This window comes from Erithacus rubecula, assembly GCF_903797595.1.
Source record: "Erithacus rubecula genome assembly, chromosome: 2".
NCBI lineage: Eukaryota > Metazoa > Chordata > Aves > Passeriformes > Muscicapidae > Erithacus > Erithacus rubecula.
Window position 1 is genome coordinate 33,702,953 of NC_136685.1, and position 18,647 is coordinate 33,721,599.

At 41.4% G+C, this 18,647-nt stretch overlaps 1 protein-coding gene across 5 annotated transcripts in view; it reads right to left on the minus strand.

Annotated features, from left to right (window-relative positions):
- The window catches only part of SYNCRIP (synaptotagmin binding cytoplasmic RNA interacting protein), a 26,617-nt gene extending 8,726 nt beyond the window's left edge, over positions 1-17,891 (minus strand). For 3 of the 5 annotated variants that reach the window (XM_079326995.1, XM_079326993.1, XM_079326992.1), the window contains exons 1-10: positions 17,503-17,831; positions 16,036-16,195; positions 15,045-15,163; positions 14,758-14,865; positions 12,901-13,014; positions 12,640-12,816; positions 7,531-7,666; positions 6,639-6,844; positions 1,521-1,670; positions 33-154 (exon numbers count right to left, since the gene is read on the minus strand). In XM_079326995.1, coding sequence (XP_079183121.1) covers positions 33-154; positions 1,521-1,670; positions 6,639-6,844; positions 7,531-7,666; positions 12,640-12,816; positions 12,901-13,014; positions 14,758-14,865; positions 15,045-15,163; positions 16,036-16,183 — 1,280 coding nt within the window. In that variant the 5' untranslated portion in view covers positions 16,184-16,195; positions 17,503-17,831. Of the gene's footprint in view, positions 1-32; positions 155-1,520; positions 1,671-6,638; positions 6,845-7,530; positions 7,667-12,639; positions 12,817-12,900; positions 13,015-14,757; positions 14,866-15,044; positions 15,164-16,035; positions 16,196-17,502 lie in introns of all 5 variants that reach the window. The other 2 variants (XM_079326994.1, XM_079326991.1) reach the window with 2 other exon arrangements.
- Positions 17,892-18,647: the final 756 nt, after the last annotated feature.

An 18,647-nucleotide genomic window follows, 5' to 3' on the forward strand; every position in this document is an offset into this window, starting at 1 on the left:
AATACAACATAACTACATGCATTTACACTTACATCTGATTTTTAGCCGCTTGTCTCTGAGCTTTCCGTTCTTTCCTTTTTTGATCTGGTGGCTTAGCAAAAACAATTTCAATGTTTTCTCCCTCTAAATCTTTGCCATTCATTTCTTCCATTGCCTGAAGGAATTAACCAGACTTTAAATATACTTCCAAGCATATCTGAAGTTATTAATTTTGTTCTATCTTTTTAGAGTACACATTTTAAAATTTGTTATCCAGAGCTAAAGTAACAATACAAAGCTAAAAAAATTTAAACAGACAGCACGGTATTATGGGTTCCATTATGCATCTCTTCTTAATTTGGCTGTCAAACCCAGGATTTCATGTATCCGTTTAGAAATCTTCCCCTCTGAACTGAAAGCAGGCTTCAGTCTTTGCAAGCTGTTACAATTAATGAACTGATAGAACTGTCCTCTGAAAGTGCACATTTTGTAATCCATGAATAAATTCCTACTGTCAGCACTCATGCAAACAGTACTAAAGCTGCTAGAGCCCAGTATATTCTGCTATTCCTTTATTTTACTTGTAATAAGTATCACTTCCTTTTTCAACCAGAAACCAAAATTAAAGAGTCATTCTGATCACAAAGAAAAAAACAAACCAACTAACGAATCACAAAAAATCCCAACTCCTCCCCAAATCCATACCACCACCTCCCCACAACCCTCTCCTCAAAAACATGCATAACAGTGAAGCATCAACTCCTCCCCTACCCTCCCTGCCATATACAACTCCCATGGGCCATAGTTATTACTACAAGTTAATTTTAAGCAGAGGAATTCTAAAGATTCTACCACTTTTAGGGACTCTACACAGCTAAGTCCTGACAGGATATATCTTACTAAGACTCTTCCCATCATCTTCCTGAGCATCTGCTTTAAGACATATGAATATGTAAGAAAAACTGAATCCCCCTCTATCCTGCATCCGCCCACAGAACAGAAAAAGAATGAATACACTACAGGCAGGCGGAGAATTACACTTTCCCTTCCTTAGCACATGACATCAAGACTGGGCTAGCAAAATCAAGGAATGACAATTACTAAACTGTCCAGCGGCCCTCATTAAAAAAAAAAAATAAAAAAAAAGGAAAAAAAGGAAAAAAATGAGAAAGTGTTTATTCCTGGAGAAACAATTAAAATCATTACCTAAGTTTTTTATCACTTGCCCTAGAGAAACTGCTTTAGATTTCTACCAATAATTTGGTTAGAAGAGTCATTCAACTTCTGGCACTTGAGTTTCAAATGGTAACAATATTATTATCTTAAAAGCTCATCTGCAGAATTACTTAGGATAGGTGCATTTAAGATCCACTTTTCAAGCTAGAATTGCATGATCCTAGGAGACACCCAAAGAGGACAAAGTTATCAGTGACAATGTGTTACTACCATTCCTCCAGACAAAGCTTTTACTCAAGTTATAAGAAGCACACAGCTTTTAACAACACTACCTACAACACACAGAGTTAGTCTTCTTGACTTACCTTTACAGCACCATCCCGTTCATCAAAATGAATGAAAGCATAATCTTTTAGCTTCTTCACTCGCTCTAGCTTTCCAAATTGACTGAAGGCCTTTTCTAGAATCTCCTCTGTTACAGTATTGGCAAGATTGCGTACAAACAAAACTTTCACCTAAGGAATAAAAAAACAAAACAAAACAAAAAGACTTAGCAGTATGATCTAATTTCAAAACACAAAATGATGTTTTGCAAGTTACTGCTATTGGCAGTACTGAAAAAACATCATTACATTTTTGTACAGCCTTTTATATACACATACATGGATATGTAAATTTAAATAGTCACAGAGAATGAGTTGCACCAAAATTCCCTGACAGAAATATTTAATCTGTTATCAAACATGATTACATAAGTATTAGTATCCTGAAAGCCAATCCAATTTGTGTTAGTGTTTAAAAGGATCTTAGCAGCAGTTATCTTCAACCCAGAACACTACTAAACTTGAGAGAAAGTAACCAGAATTGGTTACACAAAGAAAAATTACTTATCACAACATTGAATTGTTTAGACAGGCTTTTGCTCAGTTATTTGCAGAACAGTCATCACTGTAATATCTAGGTCAGAGGTGACAGGCCTGCAGCTTTCAAGCTGCTTAACTTGTGTTTCCCATGCTATAACTACACAAAACACCTAATGTCAGGACTATGCTTGACTGAGGGATACTCAGTGACCTGAAGCCAGCACTAAAAGACAGAACTGCAGACAGATGGGGATATTAAGGCTGACAGTGGCCAGTCACCATTCAACTTTCTCAGAAGTCAAACTGTGCTGTTCCCTTGAGGAAGAGTCACCCCCAAACAACTCTGTAAGTTTATTCCCTCCCCCTGGCTCGCTAAAGCAGGCAATACAATTCTTAAGCTACACAAAGACGGCTCCGCAGCTTCTAAAATCAGAAAGGAGGGTAATCATCCAACTGTTGACTGCCTGAAATGGACTAAATCATCAATATAAAGTTTCAGCAATCACCAATGCATAGGATAAAGGAAAATGTACAGCACTCTGATAAAGGCTTAAAGCAAATCTTTACTTAACATAGTAGACAACATATCTAGAAACCAGGAATCACCTATTAGTGACCTGACAGTATTGAAAGACTCATTCTTGTGACCATGCCAGGGCTGCACTAATGACTGGACATGAGCATGTTTACATGATGTCATCTATGTGTTCTCACAATTTACAAGACTCTTCAACTTGTTGAGAGGAGCTCCTTCCACACGCTGGCACCATGCCCTGACAGTTTAAACACCTCCTACTGCCAAGGAATGCTCAGTCTTACCTGCCTACAATGTAGCTGCCAATCATCTGCAAGACCTGCAACTTCTGCTTACATCCCCTCTGCTCCTACTGGTTTCAAATTAGTTGATGACATCACATGAACACTGTGCATGGCAGCACTGACTCCTGACCCTGAAGGTCAACACAAATCACACAAGGTGTGAAAAGACCAAGGAAAGCATGCTTCGATTTCTGAAGCAGAGCTGTACTCTACTCCTACCACATACAGGAATTCAATAAACCCAGACACCCGTTGGAAGAACTGCTATGTAACAAAAAACCACCAGGACAGATTTCCCTAAATTGGTCTCACTCCTAGATGAACTAGGTTATGATGCAGAATTTGGAAGAAGGGATACTAACTACAGACCATAATTCTAACCCAGTGTATCAACTCTAGACTTTGGCAATAGTTACTCTGCTGATTCTCAGGAGATCACAAAAGTGACAGCCAACTCCACAAGGAACGCTATTTCCCATTATGTATTAAGCTTCTCCTACATGTCTTGATGGTAACAGCAACCTTTATTTATTGTAACCCATACATAATAACCATTTTTAGTAAAATATCCTTACTGCTACCTTAACCTCATTCCATGGAAATGAACTACAGGAAATTTTTGTGATGCAATCAATGGTTTTGAAAACCGCTAACTTTTAAACAAATGTTCTGCATTCTTGTTCTTCAGAAAAAGGATGAAAACTAGAACCTCACAAGGAACCCTAATTAGCGTAATAAATCTATTATGACGGACATGATTAAAAACCAGACAGAATAATCAACTTTTAAAAAGATGCACTAATATAGTATTTTTAAAGAAATAAAAAACCAATTAATTTCATTTTTCCCACTGTAAACAAATCCATTAATCTCTAACAACTGAAGTGTTTGAACACCTTTGCTCATGTTACTGATTAGAAGTGCAACCGAATCAAAGATGATGTAAAAGCTATTAGGCATGTTAAAGCATAGGTTCAGAGAAGATGAACCCATTTTTACTTCACTCAAGCCAGCTAAAAAGGGATGGAAGAGAAAAAACAGAAGCTCTCTTCATTAAAGCTTTATTACACCAAGAATCCATAAATACTACTAACAAGCATATATCCAGCACCAGCATTTTGTTTCAAAGGCAGAACTCATATTTAAAGAGCTGCTTAAGATTAGACTATTCCAAAACTTCTGATATCTGCACCTTTTCCTCCTCTTACCTACTACAGCACAAACACTTCAGGCCACATTCTCCAAAGGGTTACTAGCCCTGTCTCTTGTCCTGTAATCTGCCAGACAGCCACAAGCATAAGACTTTATTTAGCTGCTTAACCTGCCACTCCAGAACGTCCACTGCAGCCTCAGCCATCCTAAAGAAATCAAGTAAAACATTAATAAATGTAGCTAGACTACAGGTGTAATGGGGAACATAATGACACTTAGGAGAAATTAAACTATCAACACAGCTGCTTGAGAAGTTGGAGAAAAGTCCACTTTGGACCAGAAGTGAATATCTTAACTAATTATATCTGTTAGTACAAGCACTAATCGCTTGCAGCACATCCATCTAGCTTCACCCCTCATCATGCTCAAGTTACTTTGCATTTAAGGTAACAGTCCATTTAAATGATAAGTATTTACTCACAGTACTCTTCACAACATTTTATCAGGAAGACTAGGGGAAAAAAGACTCACGTAGACATTTCAGAAATTTAAATTAGTAGGTGTCCATATATTGATGAAGAGACATGTCGCTTCTGAAAGACTTAGAACACTGTTCACCTTGTGCCTACATATGTGAATTTGTCTTCCTTACAGCTTGCTCTTAATGGACTTGCTCTTCTAGCAGTCCTTTAGCAGTTTTCTCAAGAAAACTGATGACCAGATTATTATTCTGACAAAAACAACCTACTTCTCCCAGTCACAGTTTCCTCCAGAGCTTTCTACCATATCAATGTGCAAGATAACATGGGTCAATAGCTTTCCCTTTGCTCTGGACTGACAGCAACCAGAAGCAATGACAGTCAACCTGCAGCTCACATCCAGGAGATTACTGACTGCAGCAACAGCTCTGCTGCTCTTTCTCTTAGAAGAGAGCAAGAACAGAAAAAAAAATTACACTTAGACAAGGGCCAGATACAGTCAGCTTCTGCACAGGTACAGCAGGTGGCCAAGAAAGACTGGAGCAGAGACTTTCCTTGTTCCAAGAATAAACTAACGGACACAGCCAGTATGGAAGGTCAGACACCAATGATCGTCTCAGTTTTTGTCTTCAGACACAAGCCAGATGTTCTCTACTTTTTCAGTATTCTTATTCACAGAGCCTCATTTTTCTATACATCTTCAATCCAAGCTTCACGTCCTATCTTTGGCACGTGGCAGTAAGTGATTTTCTCCATGTTTTCTACATTTCTTTCCTTTATTTCCATGTTTCTTCTCTTTCCATGTCCCATTTCAAATACAAAACAATAGAAGGTATTAACACATTAAAAAAAAAAAAACAAACTATGATAAATGAGCCAAACCACAATCAAGCTTTAATTTCTTCAGCCTTTCACTCCGCATACCCATAAACATACTTAGGAGAGATGCTTGATTATTGTCTCCTATCATTTCCTTTCCATCTATTTTGTTATATCAGCAGAAATTACTGCTTATTTATTCTAACAGTTTGGTGGGTTAGGACTCTTCTCTTTTGAGCCAAGAAACTAAACATACAGGCTGTCATATTTAGGAAGTGCCACCTTCCACAAATTTGACCTGCAAGACTCTTTCCCTGCTGCTGACAGTCTATCATGCTGGGCAAGAAAAATAAAGTCTGCAGACAAGACGATCCAAAAGCTTCTGTAATACCTGTATTACAAAAGCAGCTTTTTCCCTAAAATGAGCCCCCACCCCAACCCTTTTCCCTCATGGCTCACCAAAGAGGAGATCCCAGCCAAGCTATCTTACTAGGTCCATCAAAGTAGGACTCCAGCAAGTGACGTGTCTCAGTTGAGAGTAAAAGCACAGACGAAAAGCAAGCAAAGAGAAAGAGATAAGGATATGGGCTAGCTAGGAGTTTCCATTAAATAACTCAGCTACACAACACAACTGAAAAAGACAGGGTCGAGCAATATCTGACGGGGGGGAAAAAAAAAAAATCAGGTAGCTGGTTTCTGGCAAGATACCACGCACATATATAAAACAACTGCCACTACATACTTCAAAATGTTAAACAGTCCAGACTTCAGCTTCACCTCAATATTCAAAGTCCAAAATACTGCCAGTTTAGGTATAAAAAGGAATTAACTCTCCCAAATTAAGAGTAACTACCAAGTTTCCAATACAAGCTAATTGCCTAACTTCTCAGAAGTAACTGCTCATGGCAACTTTGAAAATACATTTAGTCACATTCGAACACTAACACATTCTAAAGCTGAAGTGATACAGTTCCGGATTCAAAAAGAATTAAGACTGATTCTGTAATGCTATCTCTATTTCTGTCCTTCTGAATACTAGGGTACAAAACTGTTTTAACTCTAGGAGTCACACCATCACTTCCAGGTAAAAAATTAACTACATCATCCTATGTGTCATTTTGGCAAGAATTACATTCATTATTCAGCATTGGGAACACAAAATAATATAAGGCCACATAGAGTTTTTAAATCCACGTAATTTCTGAGGTACACTCATTTTTTATCATCACACCTACAACATCTCTGTCACGAAGGTTGAAAGATGTTATTTAATTTTAGGATAATGCCAGGAAATACCTAATTTGAAACAGAGCACTTTAAATGACCTATGGTCCCCTTACAGCTTTATTACCTTTGCCATGACTTCAGGATCTGGGTCTTCTATAGGGTCAGCCCATTCCACTGTAACAACATTTCCCCAGACTTTCACTTTGCCGCTCATTAACCTACGTCTGGCCTGAGCGGCAGTTTTGTGATCTTCATATTCAAGAAAGCAGAAACCCCGGTTCTTTTTCTTGTCATCAGGCTGATGATACAATATGACATCTGTAAGACCCTCTGAAATGAAATAAAATATTTATTTATGCTTTCACTCTATTGATTTGCATTATGAAGTGAGGTTTCTCTCTGTAGCTATGGAAGAATACCCTTTCTCTAACTGAATGGAGGAGATTTCTTAAACCCCGAAGTTGCAACACTTAGCACTGTGTGTTTTGTCCATAATGTCTAAACAATGTGAGATAAAAGCTGCATGATTTCAATACCTAAAAAGTTTATTGCCCCAAAGAACCTGAAGTCTATAATTCAATAACAAAGTCATCAAATAGTACCTTTGCAGGTTCAAATGTTATCAAAAAGAGATCCTTAACATTTAAGAATTATAAAGCACAGAACCAGTTACATTCTTCAGCTTGCTTCAGTTTTGCCTTGAGAAGTTTTAAAACATCAATTACTATTGAAATTATTAAACTTTTAATTCAGATTTCTTTGAACACGTTTTTTAAACATAACACTTACTCTACAGGTAGAACTTAGAACCACCCATCTAGTCTAACTACAAATATGTCAGCCCTCAGCAAAACAAAAGTTTTAAAAAAACTCAAACAAACCCCAACACAATGTTGAGAAAAATGCTGAGTGGTCTCAGTTTGGTTCCATCATCATTCAACTATAAGCCAAGAGAAAGCACATCACTGAACACATCTGACACTTCCCAGCTCCACAAAACCTAGTTACTAACTCACCTGTTACTTTGCTGAATTCTTCAACAATTTGCTCCTTGGTTTTACTCTTAGGAATAGAGCCAACAAAAAGCCTATTATTGGCAACAGAAATGCATACACCAATGTGTTTTCCAGAACGAATTTCGTGGTTGTTGTACTGCAAGAAAAAAGTTATTGGACAATCATCAGTTACAAATAATTTTCATTCTCCTTCAAAACCAGCATACGAAATATTTAACTTTTGAAAACCCAGAATTGATCAACATATTAAATTTTTGCAGCTTAATGCATTTTTACAATGCATATTCAACTACTCTGAAGTATATCCATGTTTTCTAAGGTAGTTTCACAATTTCAGCCAACAATTATTCTTCCCTCCTTGCTCAAGTCTCTCAAGACTTTTTCTTTAGACACTTTTTCATACAGAACCATGCAAGTCATCAAGAACAAGGATTATCCCTTCACAACCACACAGGAAAAAAAATGCAAGGTCCTCTATAGGTTGTAGCTATAAAATTCTTGATTTGTGTATAATACAAGACATAAGTCACAAATAAAGTCAGATTCCCTTCTGAAGTTCCACAGTTAACAAAAGAAAGAGAGTCGTGACCAGGTCTTCTCCACAAAATGTTAAAAAGCAATTGGCAAATACTTTCCAAAGCATAAACATTACATGTGTAAAGACAGTAAACAGCAAAACCAACTTTCTAATTACTTGAAATTCTAAGACTTCTGTTAAAAGACTTCATCCATAACATCTGGAAGATACCCTGAACAAGTCAGCAGTTTAAAGGGAAAAAAAAAAAAGTATTACTGTAGACATCTGTTGAGAAATTACCAAAAAATGCCTTTCACTGAAGTGCAGACACAGACATGCATCATCAAAATAAGCAGCAGGAAGGACAACTGCTGGTACATCAACCCACTTTGAACTGGAAGCCCTGCAACAGATAGTTCTTTAGCTAAGAAAATTTATTTTGTGGTCAACATCTTATTGCTAAGTAGCGGGACAGATTTTAAAAATTCCATCTAGCTATTTATTCTGTGACTTATTTTGTGCTCAATGGTAAATCTTACTATATAAGCTAGTTATCCTCCATCTCATCGTGCTTTTTGTGCAATAAAATCTGGGGGAAGATGTTTATTTATATTCATCTTGGGCAAACAAAAACTCTACCACTGAAAATTTTCTAAGCTAGGTAACTGCACCAGAAGTGAGCAAAACGGAGAATCATACATGTGAAAAGGACCTCAAGTAACATCTTCACAACTAATTATGTCTTAAAACACAGTAGGAGACAACAAAGGACTTCTATCTTCATATCTGTTTCCAATGTGGCATAATTGATCTTAAAGGAGGAAACTGCAGTAGGAGCTGCACTAGCTGCATAGGAAGACTATGTATATATATTATCATCCCTAATAAGCATACATATTAACAAAGAGATACATTACAGTAGCTAAAAAATGAAGTCTTCTAAAGAAGTACCTTTAAAGAAGCTGACAGTTTATTGATTTGTGAAAGTGATTCTTTACTAACTGAATTGTACACTAAGAAACATTTCCTTACATTAGGAAACTTTTATACTGAGAGGGTACTCAAACACTGGAACAGGCTTCCTAGAGAAATGATCAATGCCCCAAAGCTGTCACCATCTAAGACAGGCATCTGGACAATGCCCTTGATGATCAGGATGAGAGCAATAATTTTGGTCAGCCATGAAATGGTCAGGCAGATAAGACCAGATGATTGTTGCAGGTCTCTTCCAAACGAAATACTCTATTCTATATGGATAATAGAAAACATTATCCAACTATTCTTGCTGAAGTCTACCACCAAAGTTTGGCTACACATCTAATCCTGAAAGAGTCTCTCATATAAGTCAGTATGTTGTATCAAAGTAAAACTAACAAAACAAAATTATTATTTTCTATCATATTGCAGTTCCACTCATAGTTTCTAGAAGTTTTTTTCAACCTACAATGTATTAACTGGTATTTTTCACTGAGTGTTTGTCTTTACACAGAAAAAACAGTCTTCAGTTAGGTGTTCTTGACCATTGAGTTGGTGATTTTTAGGTAAATAGTTTGCATACCATCTGCAAACTCAGATTAGACATAAAAAGGCTCAGATCATGATCTGGGTAAAGTGCCAAAACAGTCAGGCTACCAAAGTAGCTATGTCAGCATACTGCTTCCCCCTCCTGTCACCATGGAATCTGTGTCTGAAGTCAGTAGCAGAGATTGCCACCCTCTAGACAATGTAATAGTTTGGGTTTTTTCTTACTGACTTATGAAAGAACTTACTAACAAGTCAAAATATGCAAAAGTTCTGTCTTGTCACTTTACCGACTTAAATTTTCTCTACCCTATTTTAGTTCATTAGGAGCAAATGGCAAGTTGTAACTCTATGCATAGTTGGCAAACTGCTTAACTCACCTGTACCCCCACTCTGATCAAGCTTAAACCTGTTCTAGCAAAAATAAACAGAATGTTTTAATAGTTCTCAATATGTTTTCCTATAAGCTTTACCTCAAGATTTTATTCCGTAGATATATACAGTGACCTTATTCACACAGAAATCTTCTGAAAAACTTCACTCTAGCAACCTCTTATGAAATAGGAAGGAGAATTGAACATGTGTACAGAAGAGCACAAGTGGAGTTGTAATTCTTAAACAGTATAAAGATGTTAACGGGAAAAACTGACTGAGATTAAAAAAAAAAAATCATACTTTGACAGTGAATGCTTGTGTGAACATCTGAGATGCCATTTTAACTTAACTGGCAAACAGTTAACCACACTGAATTATATACTGGTCATATAAAAAGGAGAGAATTCCCTAAATTGTGTTTAAAATAGTTCTGGTTGTGCTTAAGACAAAAACGGAGTGATACTATGGTCTGATACTGAGAAGAATTACAGATATGAAGAGCAATTAATTATAAGTGGCTTAAAAATGCATATGCATAAACAAAATCAAGACTGCAACCTTTTAAACTGTGAGACTTCTTGTTAATGAATAAAGTAAGTCAGCATGAAGTATATCTAGAAATTTTAGCTCAGTTTTACATAAAGTTGACTTACAGTCTGTGGAAGATACGTACACCAGTCACACAAACACGAATTGTATGCAAAATATGTTACACCAACTCCAAGAGCCTGAAGACAGGTGAGTTCATACTCTACTGCAGTTTGGGTATGGATAAAAAAAACCACTGTATTTTATTACTTAAAAGCCTATAGGCAATGCAGGGACTTTTAATATAATTTTTTCTATATTGCCCTGAATAAAAAAGAAAAAAAAGAAAAAAAAAAATCAACACAAAAACAAACTTCTTGGAAAAAGATGGGAAATAACAGAAGAACCATTATCCCAAGGAGTCCAGAAAGCTGGGAAGTAAGTTGTATACACATGAGAAGATTAAAGGCAGTATCAAAAAGAACACTACCTGTTAAAATAATAGGTTCTGTGTTTTGAAGAGGTCTTTCAGCACTATCTCCCATGCATGTGTAACTAATACAAGTTATAGACCTACAATTTTCAACTGAGCTCAACAGGCACAGTTTGCTAATACTCCTGCAAACCATTTCTAATTAATTTGGGAAAATTATACACCAAACTAGCCAGTCAGCTATGGTTGGAATCACTCCAAAAAAACCTGACATATACCACAGAATCCAATTTAAGACTAAATCTGCTTTCTAAGAGTTTAGCATAAAGGTTGAAAGACTGCTCCATCAATTGCAAGACTTCTCAGCTATTACCCTCAGTAGCTATCCCAACTGACAAGCAGGACACAGTGTGCTTTTTTTTCCTGCATATCAAAGACCAGACATAAAGGGACACCAAGTAGCTCAGGCTAGGATCTGGTGTTACTTTTCTGGAAACATGATTCAAATGACTTTCCAGAGCATGCTGACTTTAAGCAAAATACAGTTAAATGAAGAAAAATTGGCTTTTTTTTTTTATTTATTAAGTGCCTCTGAGAACTTATCTGATTTGATACACTGTTTTGCTAAGTTTTAGGAGTTAACTCTTAGGAGCTCACACACTCTCTGAACAGCTAGGTTGACAATGAAAGCACAAAGAGAACACACCGTTATCCCCAGTATATCTGACTGCACACTGGAACAACCAACTGTTCTAATTTAAAAAGCTAATCAGTATACACCAGATTGGTTTTGTAATCCCACTTTTGCAGACACTTTTGTGCACTTTCTCAGAACACATTCCCATTATCAGCTTGACTTGTCTCCACCAATTGACTTATATGCCAATAAGGTACTTTAGTTTAAGTTATACTTCATTACAAAACAAGGTATGTTACCCCTACTATAGGAATACAGTATCAGTATACCCACCAAGTCATACCACACACTAATCTTGGCCATATCAGTGTCACAGTAACCAGCTCAAAAAATTCAAATTTAACCTAGCCAGGAAAATAAAGGTGCTGTGCAAGGATCAGGGTAGTGTTTCTCCCCTCTCTCTGTTTTAATGATTGGTACTTCATGCACAAAACCTGAAAAGCTTATTAGGCGTATACCACAAACTATTTCGTGCCTCTGCGTAAAACAGAGGGAATGCTCCTTAGACTGGCAGGATTTATGATGTTATCCTGTCAGCTGCAGCAAACAGAACTGACCTTCAGTGCTCAAAAGACATTTTTTCCCCACCTGAAGTATCTTATAAAATTCTGTGACTTTGAAGCACTTTTCCAGCACAGGCCCCCTGCTGGTACAGAAACACATCAGGAGTCACAGATACCCAGACCAACACTGCCCTTGTGCCACAACAACTCAAACACCACTGCTCTCCAGAACTCACACAGATGCAGACAGCTCAGAAGTCACTACTGCTAACACAACTTTGGTTAATAATAAAGTCTCACCTAACTGGACTAAACAGCAGTCTATCAGCGTTTTTTTTTTTTTTTTTCCCTGTCCCTAATGCAGTCAGCAAATATTTACATGCAATGAGGAAATAAATTTAACACCTAGCGGACATTTATGAAGTAATCTAAGAATGACAGTTTCACCTTAAGCATTTAAGCACTATGACCAGGAAGACAACTGCTTCTAAGCAAGAGTGTACTTTATCAAAGAAAAAAATCCAAGAAAACTTACCAGTTTAACAGCTTCCTGAGCTGCTTCTTTAGTACAAAAAGTGACAAAAGCATATCCTCTGTTTAGACCAGTTAGTGGATCCATCATTAAGCGGAGATCCCATATAGGTCCAGCTTTCTCAAATAATGGGACAAGTTCATCTTCAAACAAGTCTCTCGGAATCTTGCCCACAAATATCTACAACACACATACAAAGCACTGTTCATAAAAAGTATTTCCAATAAGCAAGTCTACAGCTGCACATGAACATCATCTTCTCACCTCTGTACCAACAGAAGGTTGCTGTCCTGAATACACAGACTCTGGAGGAGGTCCACCGTACTTCCTCTGTCCAGTAGTCACATCAAGAGTGTAGCCAGTTCTCTCCAACAGTGCCTTTGAGTAAGAAACTTAAAATTTTAAAATCCCATACAAACTAAGCAAGTTTAGCTGTACTTCATTCACAGACAGACATGCTTCTAATTCCTTTTAAACTGTATTGCTTTGAAGGTCCCACAAACAAATCTACTGCTTGTACTTGAACAAGAAACTTGCAAAACAATTAACAGAATTATTAGATAAATAAACACTGCTAGAAAACTAAAAATTCACATCCAGTATTCCCAATTCCTTAATTTTCATTAAAAAAAAAAAAAAAAAAAAAAAAAAAAGACAAGTAATATAATAGTGAGCTTCCCTTTAATTAGGAAGATCTTAGTCTGAGCCACTTCTTGTTTTGGCAAGTCCAATCCTGCAGATGTTTATGCACAAAAGTTCCCTGCACTTAATGAGATTACTCATAAGTGTGAAGTTAAAGAACACATGTTTAAGTGCTTACACCCCTGGAACACTGTACAGACTGCTACAGGTACCCAACTACCAAAGTGGTAATACTACTTCCTTTCTTTTATCATCCCCCCCCTTCAAATTCCTTGTGGGCTCATACAGGATCCCAGGATGACTAACCCTCACTAGAACTACTGCATGCAGTTATAGAGAGAAATATAGTTACATACTACCAACTTAAAAAGTTAGCTGATATTCAGCATGCCAATACATTAGAAACTCCTCTGAAATTAACTCTTTCTTGATAATTTTCTACAAACACAAATCAACTCTACACCCAAAGAAACTGCACATTAAACAAGACCCACTATAGTCAAGAGTTAGCAATTTTACAACTACAAAATTGCAGATATTTTAAATGCCATAGCCATCAGCAGTAAAAGCTATACTACTTGAAGTTATTAACCAAGTGCTCATAATATTCTTGTTTTATGTGGCAGTGACAAGAACTGTACCAGTTTTGTTTTTTTTTTTATTTATAATTAACAGCACCCCAGCTTCAAAGTCAAGAGAAAAAAGATTTTCTAATTTTACAGGGTACACAGTTATTTGTAATGATCATTTTATACTATATACATGAAGTATCAAAGAATAAAGATTCTCTGGAGTTTTTTTTTATTATATCACCTAAACATGCTTAGATGGTTTTCCTTCCCTTAAGCTTTGGTAAAGTTGCTAATCACAGTATTTTAAAATACATCATTCTATGTCTAACTCTTGAGAAAGGAGTCTTTTGCTAGCAGCAGACACAATAAAAAAAATAATTTACCCCTTATTAAGACAGTTTGGGGCACAGTGATTATGTCATAAGAAGTGGGCTAAATCCTAAATCCATTACAATCTGTTTTTTCAGACACGTGGTAACTCCTCCCTATTGTGGAGCAGTTCTAAATCTGAACTAAGAGGGCGGAGAGGAAACAACAACAAAAAAAACAGAACACAAAATACAATCAGCAGTAGCTGAACTTATGCATTTTGAGTAACTATGCCAACAACTATGCACAAACTTTTTACTGTGAAATAGACTGTCTCAGTAAGACATAGAGCAAACTGTGAAATCCTTCTCGCTTCTGCATGTCCAGCTCCAGCAAATAATATATTAAACTTTCTACCTGAAAAGGAAGCAGTGCAAGACAAAATTGCAAGTGATAGTTTTCAACAATCACAAATATGACAAACAACCTCTAATAACCTAAGAAAAGCAGAGTCCCTAAACAACCAACATAACTACTGCAATAACTCAGAAAAACAAACAACAGGCAGACCTCATAACTTTTATTTTTACCAACATACCTTAATTTTTGCCTCATCTGGTCCTTTGCTAGAATCTGCCACCTTGGTCCCCTGTTTTTCTCTCTGCCTATATGTCTTCATGACTCCACATAAAAAGGCACTTTTGTTCTGCAAAAGATACAATCTTCAGTTCTGAAAACATGACAAGCTGGAATCTCATTTTACCTTGAACTAATACAGGGTTCACTTCACATATCACACATGGATCACTGAAGAGGCTCAGACCTCTGCCCAGACAACTAACAGTTTATCCCTCAACAATTATATGGTAAATTGCTTAACGTTACCTGAACATGTGAGAGATCACTGTCTTTAAACTGTTGAAGCACTGCCAGTGCACCTTCTTCATTGAATTCCTTTAAAGCTTCAATAGCTCTTTCATCTAGATCACTATGTGCAACTAGCCCTAGAGAATAAAAAAAAAACAAAATTACTAATTATATTTGGCCAGTAATCTTTGTAAAACCTCATGCAGCACCCCTAACACATTTCAGTGACCTCTAAATCAATTACTAACTAAAGTAAATTACTATGCTTAAAAAAACCATGTAATTACTTTGAAGTTAAATATTTAAGGGTACATAATCCTTTAATTAAAGCCAAAAAAAGATAAGATTCTGAGTAAAAGTTGCTACATTTATGTGTTCATTTGACTTCAGCAAAACCCAGATGTTAATTGGGAGAAGTTTAATTTCAATATCCTGAAGCTGAATTCAGAGGAGTCTATCAAAACCTACCAAAGCCTGACTTAAGTTTTTCTAGCAATGGTACCTTGGTACACTTCTAGAAGACTATAAATACAAATAAACTGCAGCACTAAAAATGACCACCACAATCCAAAAATCAAGCTTAAAAAATGCTAGCTATTACCACATCTGAAAAAACCAACACCATAACTTCTGCACCTATGAGCCCAAAGACCATGTCAGGAAGTATCACTTACACAAGAAGATGCATACCAAGGCTTGTTTCTTACAGTTACCTACAATTACCACAAAAAATGCACAAAGACCACATTGCCTACTCCTCCTAAAAATCATCTGTTGCCTATTCCAGCTGTTGCTCTGCATACTTGTTCCTACCCCTCTGCCCAAGTAGCCTGGGACTTTCCTCTGAAGAATACTACACTAAATTGAAGTACTGAATCGAAAACATCCAGATTTGGTAAGACTGCAGTTCCCATACTTTTGGAAACCACAAAAAGTTGCCATTTTAGCCCAAAGACAGCAGAATCCAATGAAGTATTGCATGTGTAGTTTTGCAAGTCTTAGGTCTTACCTGCAACGTAAATTTCATCTAGTTTTTCAGCAACTTTCTGTGGTAAACCAGCATCAAGCAATGTCTGGAAATGCTCAGAATGGGTAACTGCAGCAGAAGTATCCATAGGCTCTTCAGTACCATTCCCATTAACATGTTCAGTAGCCATGTTTCCAGATATCTGTTCAAATGCAATAAGCATCAAAATTAAGCTAAATATATCTTTAGGCAGAACAATTCAAGTGACAATACATGCAACAGACTACCCTATTCTTTGAAAGTAATTGGAAAAAAATATAAAAAATAGCAGGTCACCGCCCCGATACTTTTTTTTTTTTTTTTTTTTTAATTTTGCAAGGCGCAGGAAATTCCTCAAAAGAAGCACTAATACAAAGGAAAGCCCTAACACCACTGCCTGGGGGGGGGTGGGGTAGCTTTCACTGCAGGTTTTACACAACCCAGACAGACACTGACTCACCTCCCCTCTCTCTAACACACTCCCTAAGACGCTCTGAACAAGTTAGAAATGGAGCAAAAAGGCAACGGCGGGGGTGGCAGGACAAGCAAACCTGCCACATGCCCCGCGATACCGTCACTGACACTCGCTGCCGCCTCCACCGCCCGCTGCAAACTCGCTGCCCCTCGGCGCACGCCGCCTCTCCAGGCCCCGGGCGCGGCCGGGATCCCTTCCCGCCTCCACTTCGGTGCCGGCCGGGCAAGCGAGAGGAACAAAGCGCTCTTCCCAGCCCGCACCCACCCACGGCGGCGGCGGCCATGAGCCCGATGGAAACACGTGCTCCGCGCGTTCAGATGTCCTACAACTTCCTCCAGTGACCGACTTCCCCCCCTCGCCGCCACACTCCCGCGGGAGGAGCGGCTCCCCCCCGCCCCGAGCCCCGGCCATTCCCCACCTCTCACCCTATTCCCCCCGGAGAGCGGGTTGCAACACCCCGGGCCCGATTTCACCACCCGGCCGGGAGCTCGCGGTGCCTCCCGGCCCCGCCGCCGCCTCCCGGCCGCACTCCCGTCCGGAACAATGCAAGGCCCCGTCTCGCAGCCAGGAAACGCCGCTGCCCATCGCCCACCGCCTCCCGACGTGACCGAAGCCACGCCAAACCCGTGCGGCCCCGCTCCCCGCGCACACGCCGGGCACCGAGGCCGCGGTTCGCCCTCTGCCCCTCACGGGCAATGAATGGAGCGGCGAGGCCGGCGGGACAATAAGGCGGGAGCCACGCGCCCCGCGCCGGCCCGGCTCGGGTGGTGCCCCGGCCGCCGCCGCCACGCCGGGGCCGCGCACCGGCCCGGCCGCCCCCCGCCCGCCCGACAGCGGCGGCCACGAAGGCAGCGCCGGCAGCTCCGCCACCCATCGCGCGGCGCACCGGCCCCACGGCGCTGCAGGGCCCCAGCGTGCGCCTCCCGCCCTCCGCCGCCTCAGCGCGCTCTGCCACCCGGCCCGCTTCCACCCCGCCGGCGCCCGGCCGCCCTGACCTGCGTGTGCCTGCGCGGGGAGAACCGCCGTGTGCGAAGGGTCTCTCGGGGCGCGGGTCGCGGCTCGGCGTGCTGAGGCGCTGCCCCCGTTCCGCGCTCCCGCGGCGGTGTGTCCGGGCAGTGCTGCTGCTGGAGCTGGCGTAAAATGGCGGCCGCTCGAGCGCTCACGCCGCTGCTGCTGCTGCTGCTGCTGGCACCAGCCCCGGCCCCTTCCACTCCGCGCGGGGGGGGCGGGCGGAGGGCGGGCGGGAGCGGAGCGGCGCGGGGGGAGAGGGAAGAGAAGAGGAGGAGGAGGAGGCGCCGCCGCGCGCGCTGGCGCAGCCCCAAAACCCGGGGTCTCCCAGGCAGCTCCGCAAGGGTTATGCCGCCGAGCCCCGCCCGCGCGCGCGCGCCCGCGCTCCCCTCCGCTCGCCCCGCGCGCGCGCTCCCCGCCCTCCATGCGGAGCGGCGCGCGCCGCTCCCGCCCCGCGCTCCCCGCTCGCCCTCTCCCTCGCCGCCCGCCTCCCGCGGGAAGCGCTGCCCTCGGGAGCCGCCGGCGGGACGAGCCCCGTGCGCGGACCGCGCGCTCCCCGGCGCCGCCCGCCTGCACCTGTGCGGGCTCGGCGCCGGCGGAGCTGCCGTGGCCGGACCGGGATTGGGCGAGCGGCCGTTCCCACGGCGCGCAGGTGGCACAAAAAGGCGGGGGGGGGGGGGGGGGAAGAACGGCGGCGGCCGCAGGCGGGGGGGGGGGCTGGGGGGAAAGTCCCGGCCCGCGGCGGGGAGGGGACGGAGGAGACAAAGCCACGCAGACAAAGGGAGGGGAGAGCCACGCTTTGTGTGGCTGCCGGCCAGGCGAGCCCGGCGGCGCTCGGCGCTCCCGCACTGGAGACGGGAGGCGCCCCTCCCCTGCCCTGAGGGGCGCAGCAGCACCGGCCCCTCGCACCGCCCGCCCCCCAGAACCGCCGGCGGGGCAGAGCTGGGCCGGGAGACGGAGCTTCCTTCAGCTCTGCGCGGAGCGGCGGACGGGGCCCGGGGCGGGGGTCGGCGGGGAAAGCGCTGAAAGCGGCGCGGACTGGGGCTGCGCGCCGCTCCAGCGCCGGAATTCCGCAGCACGGCCCAGGAGCGGGGCCCTTGCCCCGCAGCCGCGCCTGCAGCTCGGCGCTGTT